Raw genomic sequence first — 16,522 nt, 5'->3', positions numbered from 1 at the left:
TGTCTTTGATCAAAAAGCAAAATACGATGCTTGCAAGTACTGACTGAAGTAGTGATCCTGAGCTAGGGTTGATACAAGTGCAGCTGTGAGACTGGGAGTGGGAAGAAAAGAGTAAAGGAATTGACAAGATAAGAGCATGCATAATTTTATTAATGTTAACACATAAATTTACTTGTATTCTTTGGGATTTTTTTCCTATCACTGCTGGTCAGATGTTGATGCTTATGTAATTTGATTCAGTAGAAATTGCATTAAATGGTCTAAATGATTTTCAGATCATGAAGTTACACATATAGCCTCAGTAACCTAAATGATCTTGAAGTTGCTGCTAATCTCTGACTATAACTAGACCACCTTCATTGAATAGATGAAAGAGGAAGAAGGGAAAGGCTGACTTTTAAGTATAAAACTCTTACTTAAAATCAAAGTAATTTAAAATAATTCGCATAAACTAAGTAAGTAGCTAACACAACTTTGGTCCAAACAGATGTTGAGACGGAGCCAGAGCAGCAGCAAGCTGTTCCTGTGGCACTGCCCCAGCAGGAACATGCACTCACTGGCAGCCAGGCCATTGCCTTCCCAAGAGCTGCTCAGGGCACTGTTGACATTTAAGGATGGAACTTGCTTCTGCCACGCAGGCAAAGCACAGCTCTTTCAGACTCAGCTGGTTTTACTGCTACAGTGACTGTGCAAGGCACTGTGTGTGCCTCCACCGTGCTGCACGTTTCAAACCCAATCTGCCAGTCTTGCCTAGGGCTCTGCCTCAGCCGGGAGAGCCCACCAAGCTTCCCAAAGGCCAAAAGCTGTGCTGTGCACCTGTGACATTCAACACTGCTTGGTCCCGTTACTCTGCAGGGAACTGCAGTGGGGCTTTGGAGACTTGTGCTCTACACTCAATGGGCAGAACACAAAAACTGTGTTGAGTTTAGGACCCCTTACTTTAAAAAGGAGCATCCAGAGGTAGTCAACAACGCTCGTGAAGGGTCTTGAAAACATGCTTAATGAGGAAGGCTTGAGGGAGCTGGGTTTGTTTAGTTTCGAGAAAAGAAGGCTTAGGGGGGCCCTCATGGCTCTCTCACAACTACCTGTAAGAAGGGTATAGTGAGGTGAGGGACTGGTCTCTTCTACCATGCCTGAAGTGAGAAAACTAAAGGGGCTATAAGCAGTCCCAGCAGAGATTTCCAGATTAGAAAAAAAATCTTCTTTCCGTTAGAATGATCGGGCACTGCAATAGGCTGCCCAGGGACGTCGGAGTCACCATGCCTGGAGGTGTTTTAAGAAGCGCCTGGATCTGGAGGTGGGTGGTGTGGTTTCGGTGTTACAGTGGCAGCAGTGCTGGCGGGACGGCTGGACTGGGCGATCTCAAAGGTCTGCTCCCACAGCCCGGGCCGCAGCGGCCAGGCCCGGCCCGGTCCCGTTAGCGGCCGCTGCCCAGAGCCCCGCCCCCGCCGCCGCGCGCCCGGGCGCAGGCGCAGAGCCCGCGGCGGGGCGGGGTCGAACGGCAGCGGAGGCGGGGTCGCGAACTCTGACCCCCGGGAGCCGGAGCCGCACGGCAGCCAAAGAGACCCGCCGGACCGGCCGCCGGGCCCGCCAGGTGAGAGAGAGACCGCCGGCAGCCAAGAGACGCCCCCCGCAGCGGACGCGGCCCGGCGGCGGGAGCACGGGGAGCGAGGGCGGCCGCGCTGTAACGGTGCGGGCCCGCGCGGCTCCCGGCCGCCACCGCTGCGGAACGTGCAGCGGAGCGCGCCCGCCCCGCCCCGGGGCCCGGCCCGGCCCCGGGCGGCCCCGCGCCCCCCGACCTTTCACCTACAGGAACCGCTTGCGTGTCCCGCCGCCCCGTATCCGGGCGGCGCCGCCCGCCGCTTCCCGCGGGAGCCGGGCAGAGGAGCCGCGGGGGGAGGTGGCGGCGGGCGATGGGCGATGATGCCCCCTCATGCTGGGCCCCGGCCCCGCGCAGCCATTTTGTGCGGAGCGCCGCGGCGGGGGCGGGCACGGCGCTGGCTCCGCGCCCCCGCCCCGTGAACCGCTGGGCAGGGGAGATGCGAGGGCAGCGAGCCGGGACGGAGGGCCCCAGCGTTGCGCTATAGCTTGGCCTCGACGTATCTCCCTTTCCCTCTCCCGAGCCCTGCGCCTCAGCATTCCCGGGGGGTGACCCTGAGCTTCCCCGAACCCCCCAGCCACTCTTTGCGTGCCGACGGCATCACCCCGCCGGTTCCCTCCTCTTGTGTATATCCCTGGCGGCTCTCTGGGTTTATTTGGGTTAAGATAGTATGTCCGGAGCAACACCCGGTATTATTTTTATTGGGTCAGATGACCCTGTCTCTCTTCCTCATTATCGTTGGTAGAGTATTTCTTCTAAGCTGCGGACTTCATGGAGCCTTTATTTTTTCTTTGTTGCCATGTATTGCTTTAAGTGTAAAGAGCACGGCCGCATTCCTAGGATACGCTTACATTTGCAGGTTGTGGAGGGAATAGAGGAGATGCCATGTGTTGTGCAGGTGAACTTATGCAACAGAAGAGGGAAAAAAAGTCTTGATACAGGTTTCACTGAAAGATGAGTGTACGGACATGATTCTTGAAAAACCAAGTTAGGCATTCATTCTTATGTGAAATCTCTGATTTGAAGCAGAGTGCACTTGGGAAAGTGGTGTAGCAGGAAGAGCTGCATCCACACTTGTCATGGAAAAATAAGATGGGGAAAAAAATTGAAGTTGTTTTCTGTAGGACAGCTTCCTGGTTTTGGAAACAGTGTTATATGAGGAGAAGTATCTGACTGGTGGGAAAGCATCACAGTTTCTGTGCCAGTTCAGACAGTGTTCATCTGGTGACTCTTTCTAATTTAGTATGGCTTTTTCTGTAAGTTATTTTTCTGAACACAATTCTGTGAATATTTTCCCCACCCCGTTTAGTCCATGGTTGGCAGCTGTGACATGAGATGTCCAACAGAGCATTTAGCCCACGGCTTGCTCCTTGCTTTACAACTTTACTCAGGGTCACTTGTTTGAGTGAAATCTTAAGGTCTGTGAAATGTTTGCCTGCTTCTCTCTGTAGCTCTTTCTCCAGAGATATTGCTGAACCTCTCTTATCGCAGGACTAAGTATTTTCATGTGATGGTGGTCAGCTGTATGTGTGCACGTGTGTGATAATACAAGGAAGGTAACTGAGGTCACCCGGAGGGGTGTGCCATCCTCAGCTGCTTCTGTGCTCTAAATGGTTGGGTCCCACTTGCTAAGTCTGCTGCATTCTGCAACAAATCAAGATACTTATTATAGAAAGAAGCTCACAGTAGATAAATCAGCTAGCTTTAACTCTTCTCCTCAATATCATTAATATTTCTGGCTTTCTTACTAGTTGTATTTTCTTGTGAAACGTACTCTTGAAGGGAACAAATTTCATGAGAGTTCCGATATCTTTAAGAACAGTTATATCCTAGTCTAGATTGTGGGATAGGAGGGTTTTTTTATTTGGTGTTTTCATGGTTCTGGTGCTTGTTAAAAGCCCCCCTTAATTTTTCAGTTTAAGGTTCTTAGCCTGTGAAGAGAAAGCCCTAAGCAACATGTGTAGCTCTGAAGCTGACATTGTTTTGGGGGAAAAGAGGTTGAACCAGATGGCCTCTAAAAGTACCTTTCAACAATAATTACTTCATGATTGTATTGTTATTAAAGGTCAGGGGGAGCAGACAGGTGTGCAAGTAACCAAAACCAAACAAAACCCCACTGATTTTGTAGCATGCAGTTATATAGCTCACCTGTGAAATACAACTACTGAATGCTTATAGCTAATGCAGTAGTCCAGTGAAAACTGACTTTGATCCATAATGTGAAATCTCATATTTACAGTAGTAAGATCAGTTTGTTCCCTATGCTTATACTCAGTTTTTCTTTAATGTATTGTGTGCTTATTATATTATGTAATTAAAGTTTGTGAATATGATGGAGTTTCCTTGGAGTTTGTGAAGGAAAGCAGTCTCCCTAAAGAAAGTAATTTGTGTCTAATGTTTGGGTCAAAAAAAACTGAAAAAAAAGCAGTACCTCCTGCTTAAAAGAGGAGTTTAACTGTATGTAAGGACTAGGATGGTGTCACATCTTAACTCGTCCATGTTTGTTCTGCTGGTGGATGAAGTGTGGCTCTCAGCTGGCAGGTGCTGCAGCTGGTACAGGGTGTGTGTGTCTGTCCTGCTTCAGCAGCCATCCTGGCTTAAGCACTTCTAATCCTAACCTTTGGTAACCTGAGTTGTTTTGGCTGATGGAGATCAGGGAGCCTTCAGGCCTGTGGTGGGTTTAACATCCCCTGTGAAGGAGCAGTAATCTGCTGGGGAGGGGTTCCCACAGGCTCTGGCTGGCACAACTCTCTGCTTTTTGTCGCACACAGGCTGCAGTGTGCAACCAACAGTGACCATCGGGGGAACTAACCTGTACCTGGGTTACTTTCTGGCAAAGTTGTTTTTTTTTTTTTTTTTTTTTTCCCTCAGTGGTGTTTCAAGCTGCTTTTAGCACTTTCAACTTTTGCCTCTACATTACTGGGATAAAGTAACCTGCTGCAAAACAGAATTATATCAGTAGAATTTTATGGATAAAACTGCGAAGGTACAGTTAATTAAATTCTTACTCTTGTGTATGCAGACCTGTCCATATTTTTACCCTTCAGTCATCAGCTTTTAATTCCAGAGATCACTGCATTAGTTGCCAAAATCTTAAATCAGGAAAGGATTTATTTTTTGTAAAACCAAACTCTTTAAAATTCCAGTTCTCTGAGACTGGAACATGACTTGTGCCGTCTGAGTCCCGTGTATCTGATGATGCAGTGCTGCAGATTTTGTAAGGAAATACATTCCTTCCTGAAGATCATGGTCTAAGAACTGCCTTTCAGTATCAATATTTAGATTATTTTTGTTGACTTTGCCAAGCTGGCATTCTCTAAAAGGCTGTTTACATTTGTTTAACTTAAATTACTTTTGTTCAACTTGGTAGTAAGCCAGGCTGGACTAAGCTCAGTATTTTAATGCCTTTGTCAGAAGTTAAAGTGGAAACTTGAAAAATATAAACCACCAAAAAACTAAAGCCAAACCTTCTGCTATTGTCATATTAGCTCTCATAAATGGTTATTTCATTCCAAATAACTTGAGGTTGCTGTTTATAATTTAGCAGTAACTTTGTGGTATGAGAACTACCCTATTTAGTGTGGTAATGTGTTTCCTTTGAAGTCTTAGCAGGACAATGTGTCAACATGATTCTTAATTGGACTTAATATGAAGATTTTTTCAGAGTGCCTTTCACATGTTTATAGAAATTGGAAAAAATCCCAAACCAAACAAAAATTCACACACACCCACACCCTCTTAACAAAATCTAATCCTGTGTAGTTGATAACGAAGGAAAAAAACAGGGAATCACAAAATTGCTTGAGTTGGAAGGGAGCATAAAGATCATCTAGTACCAACCACCCTGCCATGAGCAGAGATGCCATGTTCTATATTAGTTTGCTCAGGGCCCCATCAAATCTGGCCTTGATTGTTTCCAGGAATGGGGCATTCACAGCTTCTCTGGACAACCTGTTCCAGTCCCTCACCACCTCGCAGTAAAGAATTTCTTAATAGCTAATCTAAACCTGCTCTCTTTCAGTTTGAAGTGATTCCCTCGTGTCCTGTCACTACATACACTTGTAAGAAGTCCCTCTCCACCTTTCTTGTAGTCTCCCTTCAGCTGCAGTTGGGTCACCCTAAGCCTTCTCTTTTCCAAGCTGAACAATTCCAATTCTCTCAGCCTTTACTCATAGGAGAGGTGTGCCATCCCTCTCATCATCTTGGTGGCCTCCTCTGGACTCTCCAACAGCTCCATGTCCTTCCTGTGCTGGGACCTCAGAGCTGGATGCAGCACTGCAGGTGGGGTCTCACAGGAGCAGAGCTGAGGGGCAGAATCCCCTCCCACAACTTGCTGGCCACATGTTTTTGGATGCAGCCCCAGGACATGTTTGGTTTTCTGGGCTGCCAGTCCACAGTGTTGTGTCTCTCCAAGAGAGCCCTCAAGTCCTTGGCAGGGCTGCTCTTGATCAGTTCATCCCCCAGAACATTTTACATGGGACAATGTCAGCAGTGATTTACTGGAAGGATGTGTGAGAAACTCAGTTTTGTTGTATGAGAGTTTTGCTTCTTTGTTTGGGTTTTTGTTTTGTTTTTCCTTTTAATTTGAAGGAAGCTTCCATGGATATGCAGATGTGCAAGTTTGTAAGGGTTATCATATTAGTAGCATTGCTGGAGAAGTTTGCTGATTTCTGTAGAGTATCTTCATGTATCAGCTACCTCATCTGTGGCAGTAGTTCAGTGAATACTCCAAATGGTCATCTTGCATAACACCGGAATGGGCAATTTGGCATGATAGATAAGCTGGTGTAACACTGTGGGCTTTTTTCCAAAAAGAAGTGGTCTCGATTCTGCTTCTACTTGCTTTCCTGTGTTGTGTGTAGCAATTGTTAGGTGCAGGGCGAATAAAGTCAGAAGATGAGTTTACAGCTATACAACCATGAAGGCAAATGCAGAGTGGAACAAAGCCAGCAGTGGGGCTACCTCTCATGAAATACTGTAATTGTACCATAGAGAATGCATTGCCTCCAAGTGTTTGGAAAGAAGGGTTTGCCCTTGCTGTGCTCAGTTAGGGTGATCTTTCTGTGGCAGCTGGAATGGACCTGGTTGAACCTAATCCAGTGAATGGGGAAGTCTTCAGTCAGATGAGTGTCCTGGTTCATGGTGCAGCTTTACCTCTGGTGCAGGGAATCAGTTTGGGTTTTTTTTTTTTTCTCATTTTTTCCTTCTGCAGGCTTCAGGTAGAGGTGCAGGCTATAGCTGACAGTACACAGGGCAGGTTGATCTGATTAAGTGGCTGTCTCCTTACCTAGCTCTGGCATGTAGGCACTGCTCCTGTGAGTAGACTCCTCTTGCAGACAGCCCTTGCCTTTCCTCCTCCTTTTCCCCGTTGGCTGTGGGACTAGTGAGCTGAGTCAGCTCACCTGTAGCTGATGGGGCAGGTTCTAGAGATACCATGATAAAAGAAGCCAAAGCCAAGGCCTAAAAGTGGGACTATGCCTTTGGTGGCCCAAACTGTAAAAATTATTTGTTAATCACCTGTAAATTTATCCTAGTGATTCTGTTTTCTCATGTTTCCTCCCACTGTAGCACTTGCTTACAAGTAAAAGTAGTGAGAGCACTGATTTAAAATTAATTGCACAGGCATGCCTACAAATGCATCTCTTTCTGTATTGCACTGTGCATTTTAATTACTCCCTTATGCTTTTGCAAGCATCTCATTTTCCCTTGTTTGCCTGCAGGGTCAGCTGCTTCAGTTTTGTGTTGTTACTTACCCCTTATATATGCACTGTCTAATCTTGATCTCATGCGAATTTAAAAAACAGTATTGAACTGGGTGTCAAGGGTCACGTCAATATTCCACAGTTCATTAATAAAGAGAATCTTAGTCCTTTAAATCTGCCAACTGTTCTACCCTCAGTGTGGTTTATGGAACAATAATCCAACTGTGTTCATTGAGCTATTCCTGTATGAAGAAGCACTGAGCACAGTAGCATCATTTGTTTCACAAATGTGTTTGAATTCCTTGGCTTAATTTATTATCTGTAAAACATTGCAGAAAACTGCTCTAACGTGTAAAGAAATCTTGGGAGGTTCTTTAACTTATTTAAGCACTAACTCAGGCACGTTTAATCATAGAGGGATCATTAAGTGCATTCTATTTTATGTGTAGGAGTTTATTAAACAACTTTGGCACAGGCTATGCTGAATTCTTAATTAGTATATGATTAGTTTGCTAATGGAAGTGAGGACTAGTTACCATTTCAAGGTACAGAGTACCTGTAAGCCCAATGTCATGACCTGAGCTAAAATCCATAGTTGACTTTGAGGTAAATTTAAATCATTCAGTACTGAAGCAGTATGACTAGAGAAAGAGATTGTTTCCTCTTCTTTTGCAGTTAGTTTTCTGTTATATTGACTTCTTGAGCTTTCTGTTGACCTTTCTGTATTTGTCTTTACTGTGTGTTGTGGTTTAACCCCAGGCAGTCACTTGTTCACTTCCCCACCAGTGGGACTGGGGAGAGAATTGGAAGGGTAAAAGCTGGAAAACTCATGAGTTGAGATAAGGACAGTTAAATAAGGAAAGCAGAAGCCACACAGACAAGAAAAGCAAAACAAGGAATAATTCACTGTAGCCAGTTGACAGGCAGGTGTTCAGCCATCTCCAGGGCAGGTTGCTGGCTGAATATCTGATGTGATGGCAGGGCCCTATCATGTGTAATGGCTACTTGGGGAGACAAATGCCATGGCTCCATCTCCTTCTTTCTCTTTCCATTTTTATATACTGAGCATGATGTCATATGGTATCGAATATACCTTTGGTCACCTGGCCTGGCTGTATCTGCCACCCATCTCCCATGTACCTCCAACTTCCTCACCAGTATGGCAGCATAAAAAGCAGAAATGGTTTTGGCTGTATGTAAGCACTGCTCAGAAATAACAAAAACATCTTTGTATTATCAGCCCTGTGTTCATGACAAATCCGAAACACAGCCCCATACCAGCTACTGCAAAGAAAGTCAACTTTCCCCCAGTCAAAACCAGCATACTGATAAAAGAACAAAAAGTAAAGTTCAGTGTAACTTCTGCAGTCGTAACTAGTTAATGTACTTGTACCCCTAAAGTATCTAGAACATACTTGTGTAACTTCATTAGTTTAACAGGTTGATTTCATCTAGGAAAGACCCCTGTATTAAGACACATTCCATACATAGTAATTAGAAGAATCATTATTCATTCTATACATACAGAGTCAAACTGGTTTAACAGTGCCAGCAGGGTAAATTAAACTACTAAAATTTTACAAATATTGTTTTTGTACCAGTAAAACTGGTCAGGGGTATGCGGTACTTTTTTCCAAAGTAAACTAAAGATATTTGGAATGGACAGAATTTTCTCATGTTGTGTCTTCATGCTGATGTTGTTTGTTCTTACTCACTTAAAGGACATTACCTCAAAGCATAAAGAAATGTGCTTCCTGGTACTACTTTTAAAGTCCTTAGTCTACACTGGGTATAATACTTAAAAATTCTATTAATAGGAGCCTCCTACTAGGACAATTAAAGTTGTGTAACTTTTGTCCCTGGAGAAGGGTAAGTTAAATGGTGATGTCTTCTGGGTATAACTTAACTGTAGTATTGGAGATGTTAGTGCTTCTGACTGCCAACCCTCAAAATTGCTGTCTGCTCTCGTGGGAATGTTTCCTGACCCATTGCAGTTGAAGTAGGCCTGAAATAGTTTAAAAAGTAAGTATTTCATAAGTTATTTTGACTAAAACATTGAGAAAACTCTGGCATATAAAAGCTGAGGAAGAAGTAGAGAGGAGGGATTTAATTGGTGCAAGCTAATAAAAGTTTTCCACTGCTATGGTGGCCTACAGAGTGCTTATCTGAAGTAGCAATGGAACGCCATTGGACTTGACAATGCCAGACTCACCACCACCCTGTTTGTACTAACTGATGATAGTGATGCATTTAAAGATAATTCTGAGTCTTGTCAGGAAGGCTCACTAACTCATTTACTAGGGACATAAACTAAAATTATGTAACTTACAGGCAAAAATATTTTGGTAGTATTTTAAGTCTGAAGATTGAACAGAAAAGCAATAAATGCATTTTAATGCATTTAAGAGGAAGTCTAATGCCTGCCTTCTGTCAAAATGCCTGCTTTTAGATGCTGCTTCTTGTGAATGGGGGGATTGAGCTTTTGTAAGGAAAAGAGACGGATATATAATTCTGTTTATTATTTTTACAAATGTTTTGAAACAGCTTCATTTTTTTTATTTAATTACGTGGCAAGTAATGCTGTCAAACACTCAAGGACTTGAGAACAAGTGCAGTGATTATCCTTGTAAAGCTGGTCTAATCAGTCAAACTACAGATGCTGATACTTGTATTACTCTGAACCTAGAGCAACAGAAGCAAAATATTTCTGTGCTGTGTATCTTCTGAGAAGAGGATTTTCCCCTGTTCCTAGAAATAAGAAAATACAGAAAGGGACCATCACAGACTAAGGGAATACAAGGCTGCCAAATTAGAATGTATTGTACATTTGCAGAGGCAGTGGTCTAATCATATTGACAGTCTTAATGTTGTTAATTTGACATCGTTGTCAGCAACACATCTTCTTAAAGGAAAATTTTAGAAAGGTTATGTTTGTTCTGTAGTTTTACAGGGTGTCACATTATAATGGTAGATCTGAAGAAAGTTGTAGAAGGAAGTAAGAGGTTAAGAGCTTAAGTTGTGTCAGTGGCTAAATGGCTGTGGGACAAAGCACTTCTTACCACTTCATTTTTCAGAAATTTAGAAATTCAGAAAAGTACAGGCAAGGATCTTAGTCTGATGTGAAAAAGGGAAACCAGTAGAGCAATTGAGTAATACTTGTTATAGGTGGCTATAGGCTTACTAGTTGAAACAGCAGCAGTTGAAAATAGTTTTTGCAGGAGTATTCCAAGTGAGATATAAATGAGGTAAAAATTATTTGGGCAATGTTTGTAAACACAACATAATACTTCTGTGTTGCCAGGAGCCTTGGCTCTCCTTTCTCTCTTGTAGTCATAATATAACTAATATTATTGCAGTTCTTTTAACTCTTGGACATTATAAAGCAGATCCTAAAAGTATGTGCAGCTTTTTTATATTGTGGTCTCTGGTCTTGTAGAATTCCAGATTTCCTCCTTTCAGTGTTTTAGATAACTTTAGAAAGGAAGTAAAAATCTGATTATCAGTCTTAAACATCTGAATAAAATTTGGTTTATTGTGATTTGTCTCATCCATTTTGAAAGGAGAAGAGAGTATTCTGAGGAAAAACTGTCAATTAATTGACACCATCTCCTTCTTTCCTATACTAGCAATAAACATTTCTCATACATGGGTTGGCGTGTCCTTTGGATGTGTGTAGCATGGTTTTGACAAGCATGGAAAACAACATTTCTGAAAGCAAGAAGATTCACTTGAATAATAACTTGAAGATCGCTTCTGGTTATTGAAGATCAAAACTCAGACTGATGATACTTAGAATTATTAAGGTTGAAAAAAGATTGAATTCAACTGTTAACCCAGCACCTGTGTAGTTGCCACTAAGCCTGCTGCTGTACACTTCCAGGGATGGCAATTCCACCACTTCCCTGGGCAGTCTGTGCCAATGCCTGACTACTCTTTCAGTGAAGAAATTTTTCCTGGTATCTAATCTAAATCTCCCCTGGTACAACTTCATTCCTTTCAGGTGCTTGTAGAGATCAGTAAGCTTCTGCTGTGCCTCCTTTTCTCCAGGCTGAACATCCCCACCCCCTTCAGCCACTCCTCAACCAGTTAAGCTCCACCTCTGTTGCCCTTCTCTGGACTGCCTCCAACATCTCAGAGTCTTTCTTGCAGTGAGGGGCCCAGAACTGGACACAGCATTTGAGGTGTGACCTCATCAGTGCAGAGTACAGGGGGATGGTCACTGCCCTGGTCCTGCTGGCCACACTTGCTGATCCAGGCCGAGATGCCATTGGCCTTCTTGGCCACCTGGGCACACGCTGGCTTGTATTCAGCCATTGTTGACCAGCACCCCCAGGCCTCAGCCCATTGATCCAGCGTGTCCAGATCCCTCTGCAGAGCCCTCCTACCTTCCAGCATGTCAGCACTCCTGCCCAGCTTACTGTCGTCTGCCAACTTAGCAAGGATGCCCTCCATCCCCTCATCTGGATCATTGATAAAGATACTAGAGAGAGCTGATCCCAGTACTGATCCCTGGGGAGCACCACTGGTGATTGACCACCAGGTGGATGTAGCTCCATTTACCACCACTCTGGGCCCAGCCAGGTTCTACCCAGGGAGCCCTGGTCAAGCCATGAGCTGCCAGTTTGTCCAGGAGAATGCTGGGGGAGATGTTGTCAGAGGCTTTGCTAAGCTCTGAGTAGGCAACATCCATGGCCTTTCCTTCATCCCCCAAGTAATTTTCTTTGCTGGGAAATGAAGGTTATAAGGTGTTTATGGAACATTTCTCAATTTCAGGTAGCTTTGAATTTAGAATATATTTATTATTTCATGTGAAACAATTCAGCTACTGAGAATGTTGGCCGGAGTAACTCAGGAAAATAAGCTTTTAAAAACAAAAAGTGTGCTGAATTTTAAAATTTACATAATAGAAGAAAAACAGCTGAAGCTGTTTTCTTTCAGCTTGATTCCTTGCAGGGATGTCTAAAGAGTCATTAAGCATACCTGATGTAAAGTCTAACACAGATACCCTAGGTAAGCAAAATAAGAGCTACAAAACCTTTTACAGCGGTCCCAAAGTTAGCTGAGAATTTATAGATAGTTCTCTTTGACCTGTCCTGCTCCTCTGTCCCCAGAGCAAGATGAACAGCTTAACACATAGCTGCTTCTGAGAGGGAGGACCTTGCTTCTCGCTCAGGTGGCTGTGGGCTTGTCTGATTCCAGAGTGACCTGCATCAGCCAGCTGGCTGGGCCAAAAGCAATGGGTACAGTTTCATGGTGCAGTTCAACTGAATTGTCTGCTTCCCACCAATAATAATGAAATGTAGGCTTGCCTTCTTCTTAAATCTTCCTTCTTTTCCTCCCTCTCTCGACTTACAACAACATATTCTCCCTCTGACTGTGATAGAATGAATCTGACTGCAAAAGAAATCAAGTTCATTGTGCTTACCTAGATGATGTTTGGTGCATTTCTGCCAGCTGAGTTTTCTCTCCTTTTAGTGAGTTGAATTTTCTTACTGTGGGGTCAAGACCACTGCAGCTTGGTCAGGGTGAGCAGGACCACCTTCCTGGGAGTGAGCTGTAAATTCTGTTCAAACTGCTTTTGAAATTACTCTTTGACTGTGCAAGTAAAAAAGAAGTTTCTGCCAGTTCAGTTGCTTGAACTGATTTCTCAGGCATTATGTGTATGCTACTGCATGAAGAGATGAAATTATAAACCAAAAATGTAAAATGGGATAGGAATGCCTATTTCAGCTCTCCCTATCTGTAGTCGATTTGCAACATGAAATGCTGTCTAAAAGTTTATACTTGAAATATTGAAGCTGATTTTTTTTGCTGTTATATATGCTCTTCAGAGCAAAGTTACGTGGTTTACTGGAGGTGATTTCAATTAATATATTTTAGTACAGAGTACTGCTGTTACAAATACTGCTTTTGTCAGTGCCCTTTGGTTTAGGGATCGCTGAGTTAAATAAAGCAACAATACACAAAAGAACCTACTTCTGAGTGTTTATGCAAATTGAAAGTGCAAGTGTCAAAATATAAATGTGAGTAACATATAAATCCTTGTCGATAATAGTGAGTACATTCCTTTTCCATTGTGTGCATGCTTCACATGCTCAAACTCAGATGATTTGTGTGGCTTTGACAGCTGGTTCTGCATCCGTAAGTTGAACCACCTTCTGCTTGTTCCAGACATCATGAAGAGGTAGGACAGGTTCAAACTTCTCTCCAGGTACCTCTTCATCATAAGAGTTCAGTCTTGTTTGTGTACTTGATGTCCTATGTTCATGCAAGTGTAGTTCAAATGAGTCTCTTTTAGATAAATTTCAAAAATTCTCTGCTAGGTTTATCCCTGAGAGCCAGTGTCCCTACGACTGGTGCATCGTAATTGAATACATATGTATTCCTTCACAGCTTTACTCCAAGGTGAAACATGTCAGTTTAAATCACTTTCAGTCTTCAAGCTAAGTTGTTTTACTTAGCTCACATCTTGACTATGAGGGCAGTCTCATCTGACTTGGGAGAACTAACCAGCTGGTGCAAATTAATACCTCAAAGGGATTTCTTTATTGTGTAATGAAGTAGCACTCATTTCTGGCGCTCTATATGTCAACAGTACAATATTTTATTGCTAGTATTTTATTTAAAAGAAGAAAACATTGATAAGACACATTGCCTGCCTTGAAAATTCCAAGTGCTCTTTAAATAGTGATTGTGCTTCAGCTCACTGGATGCAGAAGTGGGCTACTAGAGTGCTCCTGCAAGGATGCTGACACCTAGATCTTCCTAGGAGACAATGCTTTTCAGCATAAGCTTCAGTATCATATCTCTAATTGCATGCCGTTATCTTTTGTCCTAATTTAACTAATAGTGCAGCATGCTAGTGAGTGATTAAGAATGGTCTACAGTGCACAAATGTTTCTGTATTTCCCCTTTCACACATTAATTAGGCTTTAGTGTACCATTGGGCACACCTCCAAGGCCTGCAGTTCTTGCTCTAGTCAAAAAATACTTTTCTTTCCAATTTTAAGAGCAGAATTAGCTTGAGTTAAATTTGAGTTAAAAGTGAGTTAAATTTTTTATTTGCATGGCTCACTGAGGTGGTTTCACGTTTCATTGAGGAGGAGTTAATTCCTAGGAGTTCCAGAAAAGTTAAAGAACAAAAACCAGTATTAGTGTAAGAGTAGTGTCTTTGTTCATACAAGAGGTAGGTATTGCAGTGTTTTTAATTTGCTTTTGTCAGTAAAATTGTTTATACAGTGCTTTATAATTTGTGAATGTTCCTTTTAAGTACTGCCTAGTGAACATTTGAATATCAATAATATAATATATGCCTTGCCAAATAAACAAGGCATGCATCTGAATCCTTTCTACTGCATTAATGTAGCAGTGTCTGTTAAAGCCCACAAAATTCTTCTTATGAAGATTTGGGCTTGTGCTGTAACTACAGGATTGATAACAAAACAGCATCTTTTTTTTTTTAAACACTTATCTTCTGTGTCCCAAGTACTGCCTCCTGTTACTTACAAAATTGACGTTCAAACACTCCTGTTAATATTAAAAAATCTGTATGAGTTCAGAAGTTAGATTTGCCCCTCTAGATTTTCATTAACAAAAACTGTCTGTGTTCCAGTTTTTTAAGATGTTAAATATGTACCTGCTGATATCATGGTCAGTAATAGACTTCTGTTCTCACAGTGATTTTACTATATTGTTGCTTGGAAAAGGAAGAGGAGGAAAAATAGGAAGTCTCTGTGTGAGTTATTTAAATAAAAGAATACAAAGTTTTCAAATAGCAAATTATTTATTTTTATAGTATAAGCAAACTTTAAATTCTGCAGGGATGTCATCTTCATAAAACTGTGAACGCACTTATGTGAGCTATATTTTCCCCCAAATATTTTTATTTTTGAAGTTACAGATGTTAAGCATCTTCTTTCCTTTCTTTGACAGGAAATTCTGGTGATTAAAGATCATGGCAACCATAGAGGAACTGGCCCATCAAATTTTTGAACAGCAAATGGGAGAGGTACATAAATTTTGAGTCCTATTTAAGAGAAATTGAATAATAAAATGCACAGACTGATATGTAAAAACCAAAATCACAAAAGAAAATTTTTGGTACAGGCAAGGCTTCTGGACACTTCCGTCAGAAGGCAGAAGTGCCTACTATGTCCATTTTAAAGTTACACTGTGAAGCCTTTTTTGCCAAAGCTCACCCCACAGAAATTAACAATCTAGCAGTGTTTCCAGTTAAGTCACTAGCTCTTCAGCTTGCTGTCTGAGCCTCTAGTGGTTTTCAGAGAGCTATCTGGCTGTCTGATTGCTTTCCTCACTTTTAGTTAAAAAAGTCAGGACACAGCTTTTACTTTACAACTGTGCAATTACTTCATTTGTCATTTCTGTTTTCACTAGCAAAGTTTTGCCATGTTCTTCACTTTCAAATATATGTGCTTTCTATGTGTCGAAAGATTGAGCTCTTGTTTCTGCAGATTTCTGGTTTGGTTCTGTGTGACCTGTGAGCAGAATCTATGTGCTGCCGCCACAGAACTGCCAGAGATTCACAGGTAGTTTGAGAATGTGGATATGAGTTTCAGCATAGCATAGACTATTTAAAATTAGCACCTCTATAAATTAGATAGAGGCAGTAGTTTATTTATCTTAAATAAATGTTATTTTTTAGCTTGAAATATCCACTCTTGGATTTTTGTCTATACATAGACTTACTTCTCAAGTCATTTTATTTCCTCTCAGCATTGATTTCAGAGGGAAAGGTTGGAGTGGAGGATAGGATGGTTAATTCTACTCTGAATAAATTCTCACAGCTTTTATTTTGGTAGCATCTGAGTGTTGCTAAGGCTATCTCAAAAGGACATAAGTGGTTTATGGGATGTATGATGTTTGCTTGTTTTTACTTGTCCTCTTTATTAGGCGAGAATACATGTTTAATGCAGTTTTGTTTTGGGACTGTAATTCTTTTTTAAGGTCTAAATAGGGCTGTATTTCCTGTTTAAATTTGTTTTATTTTGACAGTACAAGGCTAGTCAAAGCTAGCTGAAATGTACATTCCACTCAGAGGATGGTGTGATGAGGGTTTTTAGCCTCTGGGGGGATGTTTCTCACTTTCATAATGTGATTCCAGGAGATGCTGAGCTGACTTAGTATCTCAGTACCATGGGAGAGAGAAGGTCCTTTTTCTGTTTCTTTCCTTATTAATTTCCCCACCAACAGCGACTAATAA

General features: G+C 42.2%; 1 protein-coding gene across 3 annotated transcripts in view; it reads left to right on the top strand.

Annotated features, from left to right (window-relative positions):
• Positions 1–138: 138 nt before the first annotated feature.
• NR2C1 (nuclear receptor subfamily 2 group C member 1) overlaps positions 139–16,522 on the top strand; it is a 48,256-nt gene continuing 31,872 nt past the window's right edge. For 2 of the 3 annotated variants that reach the window (XM_053942021.1, XM_053942019.1), the window contains exons 1-2: positions 139–1,594; positions 15,235–15,310. In XM_053942021.1, coding sequence (XP_053797996.1) covers positions 15,257–15,310 — 54 coding nt within the window. In that variant the 5' untranslated portion in view covers positions 139–1,594; positions 15,235–15,256. The remainder of the gene's footprint in view (positions 1,595–15,234; positions 15,311–16,522) is intronic. The other variant, XM_053942020.1, reaches the window with a different exon arrangement.

The sequence above is a fragment of the Vidua chalybeata genome, chromosome 5 (genome assembly GCF_026979565.1).
Source record: "Vidua chalybeata isolate OUT-0048 chromosome 5, bVidCha1 merged haplotype, whole genome shotgun sequence".
Classification (NCBI taxonomy): domain Eukaryota; kingdom Metazoa; phylum Chordata; class Aves; order Passeriformes; family Viduidae; genus Vidua; species Vidua chalybeata.
This window is presented reverse-complemented; position numbering and strand designations above follow the sequence as displayed.